Raw genomic sequence first — 21642 nt, forward strand, 5'->3', positions numbered from 1 at the left:
CTTGCATGCTCCAGACAATTTCTGTGTATGTTTTATGGTGATTTCTAGAGGTATAGGAAGGATCTGTACATGAATTTTTTACCAAACATTGTTCTTTATAAGGCTATTCTTTATGTGCTTGCAAGAGTGGCATAAGTTATATTACCCTAAAAGGAGCCTAGGCAAGTCTTTTGGTATGGGCAATAATGGATACCCAAGGAAATGTATTAGAATGAAAGAAGAACATAATAAATTTCACCCTCCCTCAATCTTTCCCAATCTGTGTTAATCTGCTTCAGAGACTTTCTGAAGCTCTGAAGATCATGCTCTCTGATAGCTCTCAGCTATTTTTATTCTATGAATTAGCCAGTTCTTTCTGAATATACACAAATTTTTTTTGTTATTTTTGGAAAATCATTTTTCATTTAGTTGTTACTGGAAAAACATCAGTTGGCAAACCTTGGTTGCAGGAGGTCTCTCATGTTTTTTAATTCCTGTCACATTGCATCCCTCTCCCATGCTCTACCATAGTTCATCTTCCACTCATTTAAATCCATCACTTGGAATTCGAGTACAGAGTATTCTGTCTTTACCTCTTATTTTTTTCTTTATACCTCCATTCATAACCTTAACTTGCATTAAATGTGCCATCCTAGATCTATCCTCCTCAATCCTGATGCTTCCACAGTTCCAAATTCTACTTATACAACTCTTGTTCCTCACTTAATCAGCCATCTGATTTCAGGCATCCTATTTTTACATCCCCCCCACATTTTTTGCCTCCACCAACCACTCCACAGTTGTATGTGCACCCTGAAAATTCTGCCAGTTTCTTCTATCATCCATCCCCTTCCCAGTTTTATAGTCACTCTTACTGTTGTCCCAGGTGTGTATTTCTCAAAAAAAATAAAATAAAAAAAAATTGTCTAATGGAAGGCAATGTCCTAATAAGTTTGTGACTTGACGTATGATCTCCTCCCCAGACAAAAAATTATATGTAGATGCTGTTACGTAAGTGTGCACTGACTTTCTGTTTTTTCATGGTTTTGTACTGTCCTGGGAAGAGTCCTATCCTAATAATCCTTGCTGGCCAGATAGGCCAAATCTGTGTTTATGAAGAGGCAAGAGAACTACACAAAATCTGAATAATAAAATAAACCACAGCAGTTTAGGAGGAAGAACCTATCTCTGACATTTTAATATTGTTCCTGACAAAAAGCAGCTACTTAGGAGGAGGTGTTATTTTTTTACTAATAATTGTTTCTGAGTAACCGCTTAAAAATTCAGATGGTAAAATTTGAAGATATTACCTGCAAATAGTATAAAATCACTGCCCTGTAGATATTTGAGCAACAACATTTTCCTTTAACAAAAACGGTGGGAGAGTTTACCTACTCCACTGCCAGTGCTGCTTTGATTTTTGCTCATCATGTTTATTCAAAGACTTAGCTCAAAGAAAAGTGTATTACCTGCAGTACAGGTTTTGTGTAATGTTCTCCCTTTCAGAAGATAGCTTTGCTGCTGCAGATCATTTTCCTCTCTCTGTATTATTATTTTTCATCTTGTCTTTAATTACTTTGGGTTTCCTGAGGCAACATGTTCTAAATAGAAGCAATCACAATTTAGCTGGTTGGGAGCTCTAAGCAATAAAGCATTACCAGCAGCTCTAACTCAGCTGAGGTTTTTACTTTATTTTAAGTAGTCAGTCCTCATTATCCATGAGAGTTTCTACAGACCCAAGAATATTTCTGAACATTTAAACAAAGTGTGGTCAAGCTACTCCCTGGTCTACTGCAGAAGTAACTTCTAGCTGATGCCCATGCATGAAGATTGCTGCAGTGCCAGCTGTCAGTGGCACAAGATCTAGCTTAGTTCAGAATCAACTGCTAAATGAGATGCACTCTTACCACTTTTCAAGGTCCTTTATTTTCTTCTGATAAAGGTGTGTGAAGATGTTATATTACAGGAATTAGTGCATCTTAGGAACCAAAGAATTTAGTTGTTACTCGGTTCTAACCATCTTCTTTAAACTTTTGAGTAATACCTTGATTTTTTTTTAAAATGACTTTATTTTTATTTGATAGCTTATTCTTTAAAAATAAAAGTTAAAAAATGTTTCCATTTCTAGTTTCAGATGGACCAAGAATACCAAAGTATTGAATTAGATTTTGTATTCACTAATACCTGTCTCATAGCATTTTCTAGTTCAGCTGAAATAGGAGGCATCACAGAAATTCTTAAAATTTCTGCTTCTACTTAATTTAAATCCCAGCATTAACTCAAAGATGCCTAACACCCAAACTTTATTCTGCCTATATAAATCAGAATGCTATGTTTTGTCACTCACTCATTACTGGAGAAATAAACTGGATGGACAAAGTCTGTGTAATTTAAATAGTGAGGTATTAGTTACATAGCACTTTGATGTATTGGGAGAGCATTCTTAAGAAACAAATAAATAGTAAATATATTTTGTGATCTCTTCCAGAGATCACAAGCAAAATATTTGTGTTTATGGAGATCTTCTGCTGGAAGAAGGTAAATCTCAGTACAAAGTCAACACTGACTTCTGCTCCAGCCCTTTCATGCAGTGAAGTTACCTGTTAGCCCCTCTTTAGCAACAGCTCTTTGTGAACTTATACTTCTAAATAGTACTGCTTTAAGTAATTGCTTTCTGGTTTGGTTTATTCAAAAAGAATAGTGTTGACACTTTAAGATGAATATTTGGGCTGCACCTTTGGTATAAACAGGAGTGCAAACATCATGCAGCGCCCTAGGCTCTAGAGTGTTTGGGAAACCAGTATATGCTTTTCCACCATCAGTCATGCTTTCAGTATTTATCACTGGTTCAGTATTAAAATTGCTTAGTAAAATAATTAACAATTTGAAGAAAATAATCTTATACGCCACCTTTCCTTATCATTCTATATTTTTTCATTTCTTTTTTTAGTCTGTTTGTTTTCATAGTTTACTTCCCGCAGCTGCTCAGTACTATCTGAAGTATTTTCCTTCTTTTCTTCTGTCTTGTGAACTACATTTTATCATCCTTCATCATTTTATTTTAAAGACTTTTCTACCCCTGTGCTTCTCTTTTTCATCCATTCCTTTCTTCTTTCTTTACAAAACATTTTAAGAAAAAGTCTTTTTAGTCTAGCAACTTAACACATGAGAAAGGACTGCCAGTGTTACACATTTCCCCCCACACCCTACTGCAGCTTCACTTTCACCAGGAAGATTTGTCTGCAGTAGAAAATATCATTATGTAAGGATACACTGGAGATAAAAGGGCAAATCAAATAATGCAAAACACTCGGCACAGACAGGATATGTTTTCTCTAACACTGTGTCATCTGATCATGGTGGAATTGTGCAAAAACCAATGCTATTTCCCAGGCTGCTGTGGGTTAGGGTTTTTTTAGTGTTGTCATAGTTCTTGACTTCACCGCACAGGTCACCAACAAAAGGGTCAGATTTGCCATTTCGGTACTGAAGTACAGTAAAATTTTCAGTGGTTGTCAATGGCTTTCACTTAGGTGAAAAGTTTGTTTTGACATGCCCTAACTCATCCAAGTCTTCCCATTGCTCTGTAGCAAAACACAAACTAGACCTGCTGTAAAGGTTTTAAATAAACCTTACATTGAGCAAGCTTTCACTTGTCGTGAAGAAACAAATAGTAGAAGCAAATCAGAATCTGTGAATTACAAGACTGGATTTGGCTCTACATTCAAGCCCAAGCCACCTGGTACTTTAAAGGTTTTTTTTTTAAAAGGCACACAAAGGCTTCCCACTACCCTAAAACCTAATATCCTCCAGAAATTGAATCTTCAATTTCTTTGAGCCATCATAAGACAGTAATGACAGATAGCCAGTTCCACTCCTATAGATCATCTTTCCTAACTTTCTAGAAGAGCCGATATTGCAAAGAAGCGCTGAGACAAAGGAAATGATATATCAATCACAAAATCTAGGATAGAGATACTCAGAACTTCAGGTCAGTCATAGTGAGTAAGGAAAAGTTCCAGCTAGCAATATAATCTATCTCCAGCAGTTATGGATGCTTGGGAAAGAGTATAAAAAAAGGGGAATTACATGTACTGTTTTCCCCCAATACTTTCACCATTGCCAGCCATTTGTAATTCAGAGTCTTCCTGAGCCATACATAGTCTCAGCATAGTGATCCTCAGGGATATTTTCCCTTGAACTTGTCAGTTCCCTTTTTAACATCAGGGAAATTTTTAATATTCAGGAATTAAATTATATGTTGATGCTCGTATAAATCTAGGCTTATCTTCATGAACAGAAAAGCTGTTCAGTGCATTCTCATTTAGGTCTTGAAAAGTATAAAAGAAGTATTTAAGTCAGTGATTCACTCTTCTGTCTGGTGGGTAGGATTTCTTCAAGACTTCTCATATTGCAGTTTCAGATCTCACAAAAGATGTATGCCTGACAGCCCCAATCCCAAAGTTCTTTCAGAGCAAAACAATTTCCATTGCTCTCCAAACAACAGCAGAATTAGGCTTTGTTTAATATCAACATGCAATACCATATCAAAAAGGTATGAAAGGTGCAGGTTCAGGCACTAAGCTGAGAAGGAGGAGAGTGTCCCAAAGGGGCAGAACTCTCTCTTTGTTCAAGGTGGAAGGAAATGGACTTTATCACTGACATCTTCTAACACAAACTGTCTCAGATAAGTGTTTATAATTAAAACATAGCAGAATGAAGATTGTTCCTAAGACTTGTTCATTGAAGTAACTTAGTAACAGAATAGTGACTACAAAGACTATTTCCATATAGCATAAATAGCATAAAGAAAGAGTAAAAAAAAAAAAAAAATCTGAATGAATAATAAGCAAATGGTCACTGGTCAACGTTTTCAAAATCAACCATTAGTCTGAGCTACTATAATTTTAGGTGCTCTCTTTAGATATCTTAAAGGTATCTAATTTTCAGAAAACGGTGAGTAGCCATTCTTCAGAAGTCAATCCCCTTGTGATTTCAGATTAGAAACCACAGAGCAAACATAATATGCTTGGAAATGCTAATTTAATAAAATCTTGGCTAGTTATTATTTATTTGTTTCTCTTATAACATATATTGAGAACTTTTTCTCCCTATTTTATCTCTGCTTCATGGAACACACTTTTTGAATCCTGATTGTCTATAAACCTTCCCTGCTCTTCCTGCCACAGACTTCCATTTGCTTCACAACAGGATCTGTGTGTTTATATACAGTGACATAATCTTTAATCGCATTATTGAATACTGTTTTACTCAGAGCATCCTCTGCTTTTTCCAATACAAAGAAATCCCTCATGAGAGATAATTGAATATTTTGTGTTCTTTGGGCACATTATTCAGACACACCTTTGAATGTAGAATTATTTGTCTTTATGAAGAGGTTTTCTATCCAGCACACCGCTACAGTGTCCAAATATTTCAAAAATATTTGATAACTACTTCCATAATTACTTCTTGTAGCATAATGTTATCTACCTGTCAAGTAAAAAAAGAATTAAATAAAATAACCTCTGTAATTTTGGGTATCAGATTGAAAATGTCCAAAAAATTTTTGTTTTCAGAGTCATGAAAATAAAGAATCCTGAATTGAAACAAAAAGCAAAATATGAAATGGCCAAAATGTCTCTCCTGTACAGACGCTAAACCGGCAGACCAGCAAAAGCATTACGGGTAAACTAGCCAAATAACCAAACAGCCTAGAAACCATTCATTTGCAGATAATTTTGTAAGCTCTCTGGCACTTTTAGTAGATTCCATTTCAGTAGATCTTATAAGAAAAGCATAACTGACACCTGTATCTAATTAAGAGGCAACAACCCAAAAAGTTCAGCAGGTGTTTGTGAGTTTGTGAAAAAAATAGCCCAGTGTTGCAGAGAGAGTCTTGCTGACGGGTGTGCATGTGTGCGTGCATGCAAAGCAATAGTGAGAAAATTCTGCAGCGGAACAAAACTCATCTGACAAAGGCTTAGACCAAATCAACGATCCATCTCTGAAACTCCCAGAGCCTAAACGTAGGAAATACTGGAAGGGTTAACTGCCTGAGCTGCTGATACTACAGTGTTAGATCACAGGCAAAAACTCTGTAGAGGAGACTTAACTTCTGATTTCTTTAAGTTGCAGAGCCAGGGGAATCATTGTTAGCTTGTCTGCTCATGCTTGCAGTGAAGCAGAAATCACTCTCAGGTTGAGAGCTCAGGGAGTTTCTTTTCTCAAGGGCAAGAGGTGATTCAGGAGGAGCTGCTGGGGGAGGCTGTCTATAAAAATGAAGGAGGAGAAGAGGAAAGCAAGATTAGTAGTGATCAAGGACTGGGGATACCGGGGATATTTGTTAATAGTTTCTTTAGTTAATTAGTTTCTCCCTGAAACCAATCAGAATATGGTTTAGATCCTCATTACTTGGTAGAGATAGGGCATTTCTGCATTTTTGAAGAGTAAAAATTATGATCTGGGGCACAGTACCTTAGAGAGATTCTTCAGCCTATTTCAGTATCTTCCAGTGCACAGACCTAGCTGGCAGTGAAACCACAATTTTTTGTGGATTTCACAGGAAGGGAAATTGAGAATAATTTTAGGATAAATTAGTTACACTATATAAACTAGCATAATTAGTGGCAAGTCCTGAATGCAATTATGTCATCTATGTTTGAATAAATAAATATAATACCTTGGTCCAAATATTTCAGTTTCTCTCTGCTGCCTTACACCTGTACAAAATACTGAAATCTTCTGATTCAAGCTAGATGCCTTTTGGGAAATTAAAAATCATTGGGTTTATTAATAGTGTATTAAAATAGTTTCATTAATATTGAACCTCCAAAACCCATCTGTTTACACCAAAAAAAGCCAAGCAAGCCTCAAATCACAGAGATGATATTTTGCCTTGCTAAGTTTGTTCATAAAAATCAACATACTTCCTCACAGAGATAAAGAGAAATCATTTTTGGAATGAAATAGTTTCATGATACTATCTTAGAAAGAAGAAAATTCTCAGATTCTTCATTATGTAAAACTTACCTGACTCCACAATAAGAGTAAATCACAAGCTCAGATTTATCTCAGAAACTATATGGAGCTTACCATAGTTTTCTTCAGGACTTTTCTCAGCTGATGATAAATTTGTCCCTGTAGAAGCTACCTTTCTTTAGAAGTTGAGAAATAAAAGATTTAGCATAGCATTGTGTTCCCACCCCACCTACGAAAATGTGCTGATTCCAAGAAATTGCTCTTTTCTCCACTCTAAACCTGTTCGGTAGTCCAACCCACCTCATTTTGTTGGAAACTAAAGCTTCACAGCTTCTCCAATTCTTCACTGCTCCTAATAAATAAACAAATACATAAATCCATCACAATAGCAGGCATAGCTAGCAATTCCTGGACTGTTCTTAACAAAAATATGACAAATATTGCCACATTTCTGTCACAGGTAGTCAGTGTGTTCCAGCCAGAAGTGGTAGTTCTCTGAGTGGAAACTATAAATCCTAGCTTGATTTTACTGGCAGTAAACCTGCCTGTTTTCCATTATGTTATGTTATGTATGTTAGCAAACTGTGATCATTTAAAAGAATCTCTGCACAATTCTGCACAGACATATAGAACTCTGAAGTCATTGGGCCAAGTTCTGTTTTCGTTAATTCTGGCTTTGTAACAGGGTCTCTGAGATCCTTTTCAGCACCCTGCCCCATACTTCTGTGTTCTCACGAGGGGAAGAGATTTAAAGATTCAATTGGCCAGACTCAATTTCCCCTTTTTTTTTCTTTTTACAAGCTTTGAAATTAACATTTTATTTTCTTGCAGAAGCTTTATTGACACTGATAAAGACTCACAGACAGATTGTTAAAGTATTTGAAAAACTTTAGTCTGGTTAATTTTTTTTAACAAGGTTATTTCCTTGCAGCCACCTTGAATGGGCTGATTTCATGCCCTGATCCAATGTTTACCGAAGTGAAAGTGAGGGCTGCCACTTATTTCAACTTAATTAATACATTGGATTGGACCTGTAATTAATTTATACTCTTGTCTAATGAAAACTGTTGGAGGGGGTTATTTTTGGCCTCTTTTAGCCAAAGTTAATAGGTCCACTGTTCTTATTAGATTTAGTAGGCAAATTACTTATGCAAAGATATCAGACACGTTAGTTTTCAAGGGTCTGATGCAAGGCCCATTAGAATCAATGAGTCTTCCCATTTGCGAAAATGGGCTTTAGAGCAAGCTCTGATACAACTGAGTTAACGCTGTGTAATAGCATGTGGTAACTTTATTTCATGCTCCCTAGTGTTGACTTTAATGCCAATGTCTACTAGCCTTAATTAGAATTCGCTGTTACAGGTGATATATAAATATAAATGGAGACCTACTTTGCACCAGAGATCTTGGTATCTGAACAAGAAAGGCAGAAAAGACATGGATAGCATGGAGGTGGTGTTTCATTCAAATTAAACATTTGTGTGTTTCTGGCTGTGCTAATGACTGTGTAATACAAACATTTATTTTATATTAGCATTTGGGTAATAGCAGTTCTGCAGCTTCCTGTGACTGAATCCCCGTGATTCATGGGCAAAATGTTTACAGTGCCGACCTGTGAAGTTTGGCATACAGTCAGGAAAGAGGATCAGTACACTCCATGGATGACAAAGACAATAGTGCAACAAAACATATGTGTACAGAAAATGTTCATCAAACAACAGTAAGCCTTTAACAAATCCCTATCCTACAAATATGTAATTATGTCCTTGACGATGAGCATTTATTGATTTAATGCTTTTCATACTGTAAAGGCTCCTTACTCCCAAATCACCAGCTCACGAGCTCTATTTAGTGTAACAGATGTTTCGATGGTTAGCACATTGGAATAAAAATGTATCTAAAAGTACCCATTTTATCTGACAACAATGAAATACAGGTATATTCAGCTGTAGTTACTGCAGTTCATGAAGCAGTACATACCAAATTTGGTTTGCTTTACACACTGGTCTGGTTTTTGCTTTTTTGTATCTACCTCAACTACCTAATTTCTCTTCAAAGTGTGACAATGCTTATAGGGGAGCACTTCTTGGTCCTTAGGTCATAACTCATCCAGCACAGCTGCAAGAGTAGGTTTCACAAAGGATTTAGGACTGAATTAAAATGTCATTTTTTAGGACCTAATTAATTTTTTTTTTTATGATGTACAAGTAGATGTTATACGCACATTTTTAAACCCTTTCTTTAATTTTGGTTATTTGCCATATGCAAGGTAAAAATAAGTGTAAAATAAAACACTGAGTGCAAAGTAAAATAAAGAAGGACATGTCCTAAGCTTGCTACTTAAAAAATCGCGATTCCTTTAGCTATAATAGAACATTAAGAATTGCCACTGTTTGTCATGCAGATCTATATCCAGACTCCGTGTTCCGCACAGCAGAGGTTATTTTCTCTGAAATTGTTTTTTATTAGTTTGCTTTTCATCTGTGTGCAAATACTGAATGTATTCCTGAGGATCTCCAGTCCTGCTTTTCAGTGGTCATGCAGCCTGGACAGAGAAAGCTAAGCTTTTGCCCTGTGTTCCTTAGAACACATAATTTTCAGTAGATTTATCTCCAAATCCTTAAACAGCTTCAAATAGGTACCGCTTTTTAAAAAAGTAACCTGTACAATATCTCCTCCACTCCTGAACGTGGTCTGAAAATGAGAGCCACACAACACTCAGGAGACGAGTGCTGAGTTGGGAACATCTTTTCTGCATTTGGAAAAAGGTGAGGGAGACATTTTTTTGGCATGTCATTATTAGGCAACTGTTGAATCTAACAACTTTAAGTGACTGAAATGGCCTGTGGGCCACAAATGGATAGTCCAATTTGCATTGAAAAAACACACTTCAGCTTCTGCTGTTTACATAACCTTCATATATCTCTACAAGAGTGGATATAATATTCATGTATATGCATAGGTTCAAAGTTAGTTTATACGGCTGAGTCAGGTGCGTGTAACTTACTGTGTAGTAACTCACTCATAGCACTGTGTAACTCGGCACAATGGAGGGTATTTACGACGAGACTCTCATGAGTGCCAGCTCATTTTTCGCTGCAAACCACACTGCAGTGTTAACATTTTAGTTCAATTCTTCCCAGTGGCAAGGAAACAGAATGAATATTGCCACTCTTTAGAATGAAACATGTCAGTAGCAGCTACTGCAATGATGAGCTTAATATAAATAATTACATAGATAGTAGCTTTGTATGCAAGCAATTAGTTTTGCTTCAATATGTTGCTTGAGATTTCTTTTCAGTTGGAATTAGTTAATGCTTTTCTAGATTTGTATGTTCCTAATTACTCAGTTTTAAACGTTAGCTATATATAAATGAATGTTTTATAAATTTTCAAAAATTTTACCAGGCACATTTAATTTATAATTAAGAAAAACATCGATAACCTACTGTATGTAAAGTAAATAGATTGAACTTGGGAGTACAGCTTTGGCAGATCATGGCAATCATAATGTTTTATATAATGTCATCCAGAGCACAATTTTCCTTTTGCATCTGAAACCAAACAGATGTAAACTAATTAATACATAATGTGCGTTAACAAGCAAGGTGATATTCTTATGGTATATATATATACCATATATATATAAAAAAATATATTTGAGGTATATTTTCATCTTATTGTTCTGATCTAAAATGATTTTGCTGATTTCAGGGTATCACTTTGGATTTTTATTAATATACTGAAAACATAAAACAGACCTCAACAAGACCCTTGGTTAACCTTACCCCCAACTTAACCTCTAGTATAAATTGGAGACATCTTCACCGCTCTCAGTGAATATCGCACACTCTAAAATAATGTCAGGAAGAACTTCTTTCTACATATTATTTTCTAAAAGCAATAGGGAATTGTGATAGAAAATAATAATAATAATTAAAATTCCCCCATTCAATAAAGCATTCATGCATTTGCCTAAGTACTGAATTTAGTATGGGATCATTTACATGCATAAGCACTTTATATGATTGGGACCATAAGGCTAAACTGATCAGTGCTAGAAAAGCCCAAAGATAGTTTAACACTCAAGACCAGATTCATAACAAGCAACACATTCAAGCATTATTGAATTTAAGAGTGGATTTCAAATTTATTTTCTTTTCCGAACAAAGTTGGGTAGAAACCTATTAGCAAAATTATCATGAATATGACAGGTTAGGGAATTAAACTGGGTCAAAAATGCTCACAAATGTGCTATAAATAAAGTCTTCCCTGCAAGATAAACAAGTGACCATAGTAAAGTCAAATGTATTGTGGAGTTAAATGTAACTGTGTGGAGTTAATTTTCACTCTATCAGAACAAACACAGAAAAACTAAAACTGGACTACACAACAACAAAAGTGCACGCCTAAGTGGAACTGACTGCAGCTTAAGTCATTTTCGCTGCCTAAATGCTCCCTAGGTGCTGTGAGGAAAAGGGTCAGAAATAACAAAAGGAAAAAAAATGCTATCTAGTATAATCATATCTTTTTTTTCCCAGAGCAAGTGCAAACTAAAAATATAAAATAATTCTTTTTTTAAAAAATCATTGCATAAGATTTGCTCTATTTTTAACAGTACTGGTTTTATATCAATAAAGAGAGAAATATGTTTTCTCAATGACTTTCCATACATTTCATTGGTATCTTGGTGGAATCATGGCCTTATATACAAATCATGATGAACTCAATTCTAACATCTTTATGTGCTATTATTATTAATTATCTTATAAAATATGGGAATGAAGTAGAAAAAGAATGCAGAATCTAAAATACTTTTAATTTGTCCAAAAATAAATTCACTATGTGATTTAAATGTCTATAATCAACCAACTAAAGACAATTTTCATAAGCCTTTTGAAGTAGTATAAATGAAAATAATTTTTGAGACTAACACATTTATAAAACACGTATCATGAAAATGCAATCTTTTCAATCCCATTTAAAAGTACATGTCTTTGAAGTATTTATGATGTAACAAGCCAAAAGATCAGTAGGTTATTATTTTCACTGTGTCAAAATCCATTATTGTTTTATGTTTAGATTATGTCCAGTGTATGAAATACATTTTTCTAGTAGCGTGATAGAATTTAACAACACTAGCAGTATGAAATGATGTCAGGAATATTCTATTGTAAGAAGCTTTTCAATTATGATTTTCTGACATGAAGTCAACATGAAAATCAAAAATTGCTAAGCTAGCAAAGGTCAATGTTAGACAGCAGTCTGAGCTCTTTTTCCTTGTCACTGTTTCGCAAGCAACCAGATGGTAAAATAATACTAGTATTCTGTTTATCGGAATGCATTAGCAGTTCATTTTTTGTACAAAATGCTATTGTTATTCATGATGCAGGTATTTTAGAAACTGAGCATGTTTCAGCAAAGTTCTCCTGCTGTAAAACCCCAGCCTGGTATCACAGAATACACAAACATGCTGCTATGCCCCATGGATTAAAAGCAGTAAACTAATGGCAAGATCCCTATATTCCCTTACAGCACGTCATGCCTTAATGCAGCAGTAACATTTGACTTCTGAGGTCAGAGAGCAATGCTTGCACCATTTCAAAAGGCAAGCTAAAACCCACCCATGAACTTTTGCACTTGATTTGCTCTGCTTCAGCCCGAGTCAACAGCAAAACTCCTCCTGTCTTTTACAGAGGTGGTGACATTAATTTGTCTTTCCTTGTCTCTAACAATCATAATATTATTTTCTTTACTCACCTGTTGCAAATTGACCTACAAAAGATTAAATACATAGAGTTAAATTCTGGAGATTTTTCTCTTTTCCCTGCACATAAAACAAAAGTTACAGGAATCCATCACATTGCTCCCATGGGAGACACTGTTGGTGTAAAGAACACAGTGTTAGCATAGCCAGTTGCTTTCAGTTTCCACAAATAGTTCTGATGCTTCTGCTGGTAAAATTCAGTTGCAATGATTTTCATAGGAAGAAAGAGGGACTTGAACGTCTGAGACAAATTTATTTGTATAAGTGATCACAGAAAGTTTTTTCCAGTATTTTTTCCAGTAATGCAAGTAAGCATGGGATATTTCTTCTTTTGTCAGCTGTCTGAATTAGTTAAAGTCTGAAATTTAAAAATACTTTTTTTTTTTTCCAGTTGTACCCTGGAAACTTTTATCTAGTATTTTCTTTGATTTAATTCTTTATCACATCAAACTAAGCTACAGAATCAGAGTGATAATAAACTATGTCAGTAAAAAACTTTGTTGTTACTTTATGAAAGTATTTTTCTTACTCTGCTGAGGGTTCAGACCTTACCATAGATAATAGCTTTCCATGAAATGAGTTCCTTGTAGATCCAGAATTACATAGCCTTTCTTTGATTTTTGTTCACTCATGCAGTACAAAAGTGGAGGAAGACTGTAACTTGAGGGCTGTCAAGAATATTTTTTAACCCTTTCCTGAAAGATAACTTTTATTAACACTTTTATATTAACCCTTCTATACGTACATGGCACAAGCAACAATAGAATCAAAACAAATGCTGAAAATGAGACAAAGTGTTTTTAATAGTGTGATCTGTACTTAGGAGCTGTGATTTTATACAATTTTTTTTAATTTTTTTTTTAGAGTTTAGTAATCTATCAGCTGCCTTTCCAGCAGTCCCTATGTACATCTCAAAGGCAATATAGATGACTACTGAAAGAAGAGAATCAATAAATATTCCTTTTTTTCTTGTAGGATCAGCTGATCCACACCCTCCAACTTGCAGTAGTGACCAGTTCACATGTGCGTATGTGCAGCAGTGTTTGCCCCTCGCTGCAAAATGCAATGGAGCTGAAGATTGCATGGATGGAAGTGATGAAATGAACTGTCCCATGGAGATGCCTACCACCATGTCTCCGGGCTTCTGCAAGCAAACAGAGTTCCTGTGCCCTTCCAAAGGCTGTATCCCATCCCTCCTGAAATGTGATGGTGTGCCTGACTGCCACCTTAACGAAGATGAAGTTGGCTGCCGTAAGTTACTTTCATTGCTATAGTTAAGGCCATGCTAAATTACTTTCCTAAAACAGTGATGTGAAAAAGAGCAACATAATGAAGTATAGTGTAAAATTCACTATTCCCTCATCAAGAAAAATATTATTTCTATCATGTATAACGTGTTACCTGGAGAGACACCCTACATTTGCAAAAAATTTTGCTTATGCATTCTTATTACCTATCAACTTTGATAAATGTTTAAAATCATTTGTATTGTATTTCTGTTAATAAGTGGAAGCATTTCTACTTTTTTCCATAGATCAGTCAGCTGCATTTGCATTGCCTCATCTCTGATTACAGTATGACAGATACACTTTTGCAGTTCTGTAATTCAGTAACATTCAAAGCAATCCTGACCTTTCAAGAATTTTGAAATCAAGTCTGTTCATGCAGTAGCAACTATCTCTGCCCCGATCAAGGAAAAGGGCTCGCAAGCAAAACGCAAGGACAACAAGTTTTGAACTCTGTAACTGCAATGATACCATAAAGTTTCAGATAGACACAAAAATGAGTGTCTGCCCATTTCAAAATATTTTGTTATTGGTAGATGAACTAAGATTAAATGTTTCATTCCAGGAAGGTCAAAATAATTAGCTACATAGAAAAAAAAGAAAAGAGTCTTTTTACATATTAAAACATTTCTTCCTAGACTTTTCATTCTGCAAAAGTTTTTTTAACATTTTATTTTTCATCCTTATCATAACCAAAACAATTACTAGAATATCAGTTTCCAGTGGGCTAGAAATTCAAGTTCTTTAATAATTTGTATCAAAACTAATGAATATATATGCAGGTCACCGCACATGCCATTTCTTTTAAAAAATATCTCTATAAAACTGTCATGGACTTTGCAGACTATCTGTGCATGCCTTTCTAGGCACTTTTGTTTAGAAGCGGGCTCTCTGGTTTTGTTGCAAAAGTCATGATTTTGGGGATCTCTCTTACCTTAAATTCTAGATGCCCCTAAGTTCAAATAAACCTCTCTTCATTAATCTTCATTCATTCCTGCCTCCTCCTCAAATTGTCCTCTATTAGAGACCTATCTGCTGTATCATAGTACATGTACATCCCAACCCCAGACCACAGAATGTGTGTTCTTCTAAAATCCCAAAATCTTAAGGCCACAAGATTTCCATGAGTATCAGTATTCCTCAAACAACTGCGATATTGTTTCAGTGCCTTTGACTTCTAAGCAATGCTTAGGGAATGAGGGGAAATTAAGTCCTGGTCTATTCAAAGAACAAAAATTTTCCATAGATATTGCACATCTTGGGATTCTGAGTTGGGTGGAGACTTAGTCAAATCTGTAATCACATTGTTACTCCAAAATTCTGTTTTGACTATATAAACATGTAAGTTTTTACAATACAAGATAGGAATACAGAAGCAGCAACTCATGTTTCTTCTCTGAAGAAGATACTGGTTGCAGGGCAAAGCAGTGGTTAGTGGTAGTTTGGAATGGAACCAGTGAAAAGCTGATTACTGTCACAGTTCATTCTCCCATCGAAATGTGTATGCCATGAGAGTGCAGCATTTCATCTCTAGCTGTCTACTTTTAACATATGACATGCCATGTAAGTTTGTCAACAGAGAAAATTTGGAGAGGGAAAAAGAAAATATCTCACAAATTTTGTTTATTTCATTGAAATATTTGCATAATCTATAAAATTGATTGCTGTGCTAGTAACTCCAGCCTATGTGTACTGTAATAATAACACAATTGGGAGTGGAGGTTTTTTACAGATTTTAGATTGAAATTGAATATTTTTTCTAAGTAGTTATGAACACAGAGTAGGATTTAAGTAGCAAAGTTCTGTGGTTTGTTTGTTGTTTTTTTTTCCCCTTGGTGCAGATCAAATCTTCCTACTGATTTTAGAAAATTTCAGTTTAGGAGTTACTAGCACCTTTCATTTTGCGTGTGCCATGTCCCTTAGCAATTTCATTCATTTAAGTATAACAATAGATGGTCAAAAATGTTCTGGCTTCTGAATTCAGGAATTAATCAGAGAAAGTTTTCTTCTGGGATGAAGACCATTTGTCAAAATGCATCTTGCATCTTGCAGAGATTAAGTATAAAACTCAAAAGAAGGTCAGGACAAAGAAAAACAAACAAAAAAATGCATTAGTCAGATCTCTACTACAACCACAATTTCTACCACAGAAATGTTTTTCTGCATGACTTAGAGATTTATGTAGACAGAATTTCCCATAGAGTTCACTCAGCAGTTAGGTTGTACAGTATTATGTTAATACTGTTTTATACTTATTAATGTGTTGGATTTTATTAGTTGCTGTTTTTAATAAGAAAATCTTTGAACTGTTTTCCAGCTATAGATGTTTTACTTGGCCAGCCCTCTTCCTGTTGTCAATTTTAGTGAAGGGTACTTTATCTCATCTATTTAATCTATTTTTTTTAAAATTGCCCTATTACAACGGTAAGGGTGTAAAATAAACATATTAGCACCAATGGGGTATATACATTATTTTTCCACAGGCCCCAACATCATCTGACTGAAGTGCTAATAGCAATGAATAAAAAATGATTTCTCAGTTCTCTGTAGTGCACCAAAATGTGTCTGTTGTAGTCCTGGTAATTGTTAAAATGCTTAATAAATATTAAAAATAGTATACTTTCAAAGGGGCTGTGATATTTTTATCATTTCTACAGATTTAATTTGGTCATGGAAAATGAAATATAAGCAAAAAGCTGATATTTTCACTTTCATATCTTCACTGTTGTTAATGCCTCCATTTAATATCTTTATCCGAAAAAGAGTTGAAGGTCTCTCAGGAAAGTAAAGAATAACTAGTTGGAGAAATTTGAGGCTACTTGTAACTGTGTTAACAGCAAGCAATATTAATTGTAGTTTCAATGCAATAAGAGAAATAATATTATTTTTAAAATGTGCTCTTAACATTCTTTACCTTGGCACCAATAACTTAGTGTCTTTGTCTTTTCTGTCTTAAATGCTGGATCTGTGCAAAGTATTCAGCAGTCAGATCCATTGCTATGACTGCTCCCTCTGTAAGTGGTATAAAAATCTCAGTGCAATAAGCTTGTTCAAGGTAAAGGGATGTGTCAAAACCGCCTTGATGATCAACAGATATAAATGGACCAAAAATAATTTGCAGTTCTTCTGTTTTATCTTCAGGTATGAGTCCAACAGCCAGTCCAGGACTAGGAGAAATAATAAAGGGCTAAATGACACTTTCTTTTCGTACCACAACCCTCGATGCAAGTTAGAGCTCAGGAACTGAATCTCTGTATTAGTCATAACATATATGACAAACCATAAGCAGTACTCTATATCCACAGAGTTTACAGCATCCTCAAAATAGATGTGCAGGCAAAAAAGGTCTAAAGCACATAAGAAGAATATGTTTTATGTCAAATTTCCAACTTTGTTTCTGTTGAAGTCCTAGTCTGAACATGTAATTATGTTTACAGACTGGGTATTTGTGTGCAAATGACCACTTATAAAACTGGTTCAAATACCATTGGGACACCATCCCCCAAATTACAAAGGGTGTCCAGGATTTGGATCTGATTGCACACAAAATAAGTATGAGATTATTATTTGGTTAGGAAAGTGCATCAGAGGGCATGGGACTGGCAGTTACTTTCTGGAAAGCTAACGATCATAAGAGATAGATGGTAGGATATGCTACAAATGTGAAGTGATGCTGTAATAGGCTGGGGTCTTTCAGTCTGCCACAACCTGTTCCGCCAGAATGAGTGGTCAAGGGAATGGAGAGAAGAAAAGGAAATTTTTGTTCTTCTTGTTGTTGCTTTTATTCTGCTGTCACTACCAGCAAATTCCCCCTTCAATATCAAGACTTCTCCAGTCAATTGAAGACACTTTGATATAAACATATGCAGAACAGTATAGTGATATTTTAAAATCAGCCAGAACTTTTAAGTTCTCATAAAGGTGAATTGAAATTGGAAACAAAAGCAAGTTCCTCTTTATAGTTGCTAGTATTGTTCTACAGATTTTTCTGCAGACTTTAGTAAATGGTCAGTGCATGTAATTAAAAGGTTTGATCCCACAAACCCTTACTCACATGAATAATTTCATAATTCTGAAAGAATTTCAAAACTGGCAAGACTTGACTCCATTATTGTGGTCTAAACTGAATTGCAGTATTTTAAATTTAGCACACTCTTGCAGTCCATATAGGCCGGTGATTTAAATTATATCTAAGGGCGGAATAGATGAATCCTACAGCAGCCTGGGCATCCATCCTGGGAGGCTCATTGCCATGTACACTGGCATCTTGAACACAGGAGCAGGAAAGTACTATGAAATTTAGATGCGGCAGTGGGGTATTTTTAATATTCCTAGGTTCTTTCTCTCACTCTGAACTCTCAAGGTAATGTGAATATATCTAACTCTGATGGAGTCAGAAGAGTTCCCTCTGATTTGCATTAGTCTAATGGTGAGAGAGTTCAGCTTATATTATCTAAACAATAGCTTAAGGCAGCATAAGAGAACATTGTGTGAGATAAAATGACAAAATGGTGTTATACTCTACAGGAGTCTGCAGGACCATCAGGTACATCCTGTAGATCAGTGACTCAGGAATAATTCAGTACCTGAAGGCTTATGTGATTCCAGCAAGATTTACCCCTCATAATTCTTCTGGACAAACATCAAAAATACAACTGAATGCCCAAGAATAAAGAAGGTGTGCAAGTTTAGATTTTTCAGTGTAGTATTTCTCTACTTTTTGTATGTTAACTATCTTAGTAGTTGGTTTCTTGTAATGGAAGGAAACTATACAATGTCAATTTTTTGGTTTAAAAATTAATTTCATCATTTTAAAACTAGGTTATGAATGAGAGTGGATTATGTTTTGTGATATCTTTTTATGGGTTTTCATTGGGGTTTTGCAGCTTACACTGTCAACTTTTTAAGTAAATACACCCTCCTCTTGTTCACGAATATAACATGGGAAAATCCAGCTTCTGTAACATCTGTGCTCTGTGTTTGTTTACTTATTTATCTACTCAATAGTAAAGTTGTATGTCTTTGAAGATGAAAGCTTGTAGCAGTCACACAGATGCAAGTTTATATGCTAGAGTATGAATCAAGTTTTCTGGTAGGTTTTTAACAGTGAGAAAAAGAAATATAGCTGATAATAACTGTCATGTTACTTTTTGTTTCAGCCATTAACGATTGTTTCAATGGTTCTTTGTTATGTGCGTCAACTAATCAATGTATAGCAATCTCCCAGCGTTGTGATGGCATTGCAAACTGCATTGATTTCAGCCTTGATGAGTCCAGCTGTTCAGGTACTTAGTTTTGCATAAAAGTATCATTTGAAACAAAAAAGTATAGTAATTTCCTACTGAATCTTTATGCAGCCCTCAAATTACATCAGGCATGACTTTTCCTGATGAAAGTATGACATAGATAAAATAGTGAGAAAAAGATGGAAAATAATATGCTTAGTTCATTTCTTCACAAGGGGTGTTTCTTAAGGTATAAACAAATTGTTTAAAAAAAAAAAAGCCTCTGTAGTACACTACTAAGGGACTCGCTTGATTTTAACCAATTGAATAACAGACTTAAGTTAACACACATTTCTAAGTTAATAGGATTTCTTGGTTTGTTTTTTTTTAAGTGTGATGCAAATCCAGGTTGGAAAATAAAACAAAATATATAGCATTTGTTTTAGCACGGTGCATTTCCCACAATATTCAGGTTTGGTTTGCGATAGGGAAATGGTGGAGAAAGATAAGAGCAGGACAATAGTACACATCCAATCTGAATCAGATTTTTATTAACAAAATCTAACAAAAACATAGATGATGTTATAAATAATTAAATTTAGATTCAAAACATCCCATTCAGTGACACAAAGTTACTGCAGTCCTTCCCCAAGCCAGTTACAAACTCTGGGCCAGTTCTGTGTTAACAGTGCTCCCCCGGCTTTGGTGAAGTTGCATTAGCTGAGAATTTAACTCTCTGTTTTTATAATTTATTATGAGTTATGTTATAAAGTTCATAATATATGGTATGTATTGTAATAATATAATTCATTATAGTATATTAAATGTTTATCCACAAACTAGAAGTTTTACATTCACTTCTTGGTAGGAGGCATCCACTCATTTCTCTGGGAGTGAAACTTGCCCACAAGTATTGTGTTCATTTTATATGTTTGTTATAATTTTTTTTTTTTTATGTGAGAGAAGAAATCATACTTTAACATCAAAAATTACCAATTTTACAATGCAGAGAGAATACATACTTGGCAAATTTGATTTGTAAGAAGCATTTTAAATGAAAAGGAATATATTCAGAAATTAGTTCAATGTAGAAGAATATAGAACATAAACTAGTAGACTTGCATGACAGTAAATTACAAATCTTACACTATTTTGTCAGAAAGCAAAACTTTTAAGTAATTTTCTTTCCAAAATTTCTTCTTAAAACTGGAGGTGTTCACACTGAATAGCACTGTTTATATGCCTTAGTAAACAATTTTATGTGGCATATATCCAAAATTCTTTAGGTCTGAGTTGCATTTTACCAGTTATTTTCTTACTAAAGAAGATTGAGGGAATTCATTTTTTATTTTGGGTTTTTCTTGCTGTAGGGATGTAAAACTAAACTTCAGTAAAACTAAATCTGATGATGTGCAAATCCGTGTTAAGGGATGTCAGAAGTTGATAATAGTATATCACTGACATCCCCCTCTTAAACACCTTTACTCTTTTCAAGACTGATTACTCTAGTTCTTATGAGAATGTGATTCTAAGTGTTAAAATTCTGGACATCTTTAATAAGAAGGTTGGTGACACAGGAGTAAGTGCCTGTTCATCACCCCTATATAAAAGCTATTAATAATAAAGTAGACTTAGGTACTAATTAAATACAAGTTCAGTTCTATCGGCTCTTATTTTACATATTCCTATTTGTTTGAAAATTGAGTAAGTGTCAAAAGCTCCATTTCTGGAGTGAAATGAAAGTGTGATTTGAGAAAAACTAGAAGCTTGTTCAAGCAAAGCATCTGGATTTCTATAAGCTCAAGAGGACCCCATTGACTATAATATATTTATGACTTGACACTTGTGTCACCAAGTCAGGGTCTAAAGGAAGAGTTTTTGGAAGTGTTAAGCACCCAAAATGACAGATGTGAGTATCCTGCTACTTTGAAAATCAGGCAATGACAAATATAATAACAAGGGGGGGAAATTGAAATTATAATTTTTACTTTTATGTTTGCAGTTTGTCCTGAAGAATACTGCAAAAATGGAGGAAGATGTATAATCAAAGATGACATTCCACTATGCCAGTAAGTTTCATTGGGGATTGATTTGTGCTTGAAATTGGGAAAAGGTGCTGTTGAAAGAGCTGTTTTATTCCCCAGGGACTGAAGTGACGTTCAACAGAAATGTATTTTTAAAAGTCTTGGTATGTCTGCACTATTTTTATTTACAGTTACTGAGTTAAACCACATTTTGAGAAGAATATGATTTATCAGACAGAGTTTTCTGTAACTTTCATCTGTCATTACATGAGACAACCTGTTGGCCTGACACCTTAAGTTTTCTGTCTCATGTTTCACATCAACATTTAACAACACATGCTTCTATGAAAAATGATGCCCTATATGCAGCAGATGTTGTG

General features: G+C 34.9%; 1 protein-coding gene across 1 annotated transcript in view; it reads left to right on the forward strand.

Annotated features, from left to right (window-relative positions):
- Positions 1-21642, forward strand: part of MALRD1 (MAM and LDL receptor class A domain containing 1) — a 295081-nt gene that overhangs the window by 219086 nt on the left and 54353 nt on the right. Inside the window, exons 33-35 of the mRNA XM_076332119.1 lie at positions 13703-13978; positions 19173-19298; positions 21241-21307. Of these exons, the coding sequence (XP_076188234.1) occupies positions 13703-13978; positions 19173-19298; positions 21241-21307 (469 nt within the window). The remainder of the gene's footprint in view (positions 1-13702; positions 13979-19172; positions 19299-21240; positions 21308-21642) is intronic.

The sequence above is a fragment of the Aptenodytes patagonicus genome, chromosome 2 (assembly GCF_965638725.1).
Source record: "Aptenodytes patagonicus chromosome 2, bAptPat1.pri.cur, whole genome shotgun sequence".
Taxonomy (NCBI): Eukaryota; Metazoa; Chordata; class Aves; order Sphenisciformes; family Spheniscidae; genus Aptenodytes; species Aptenodytes patagonicus.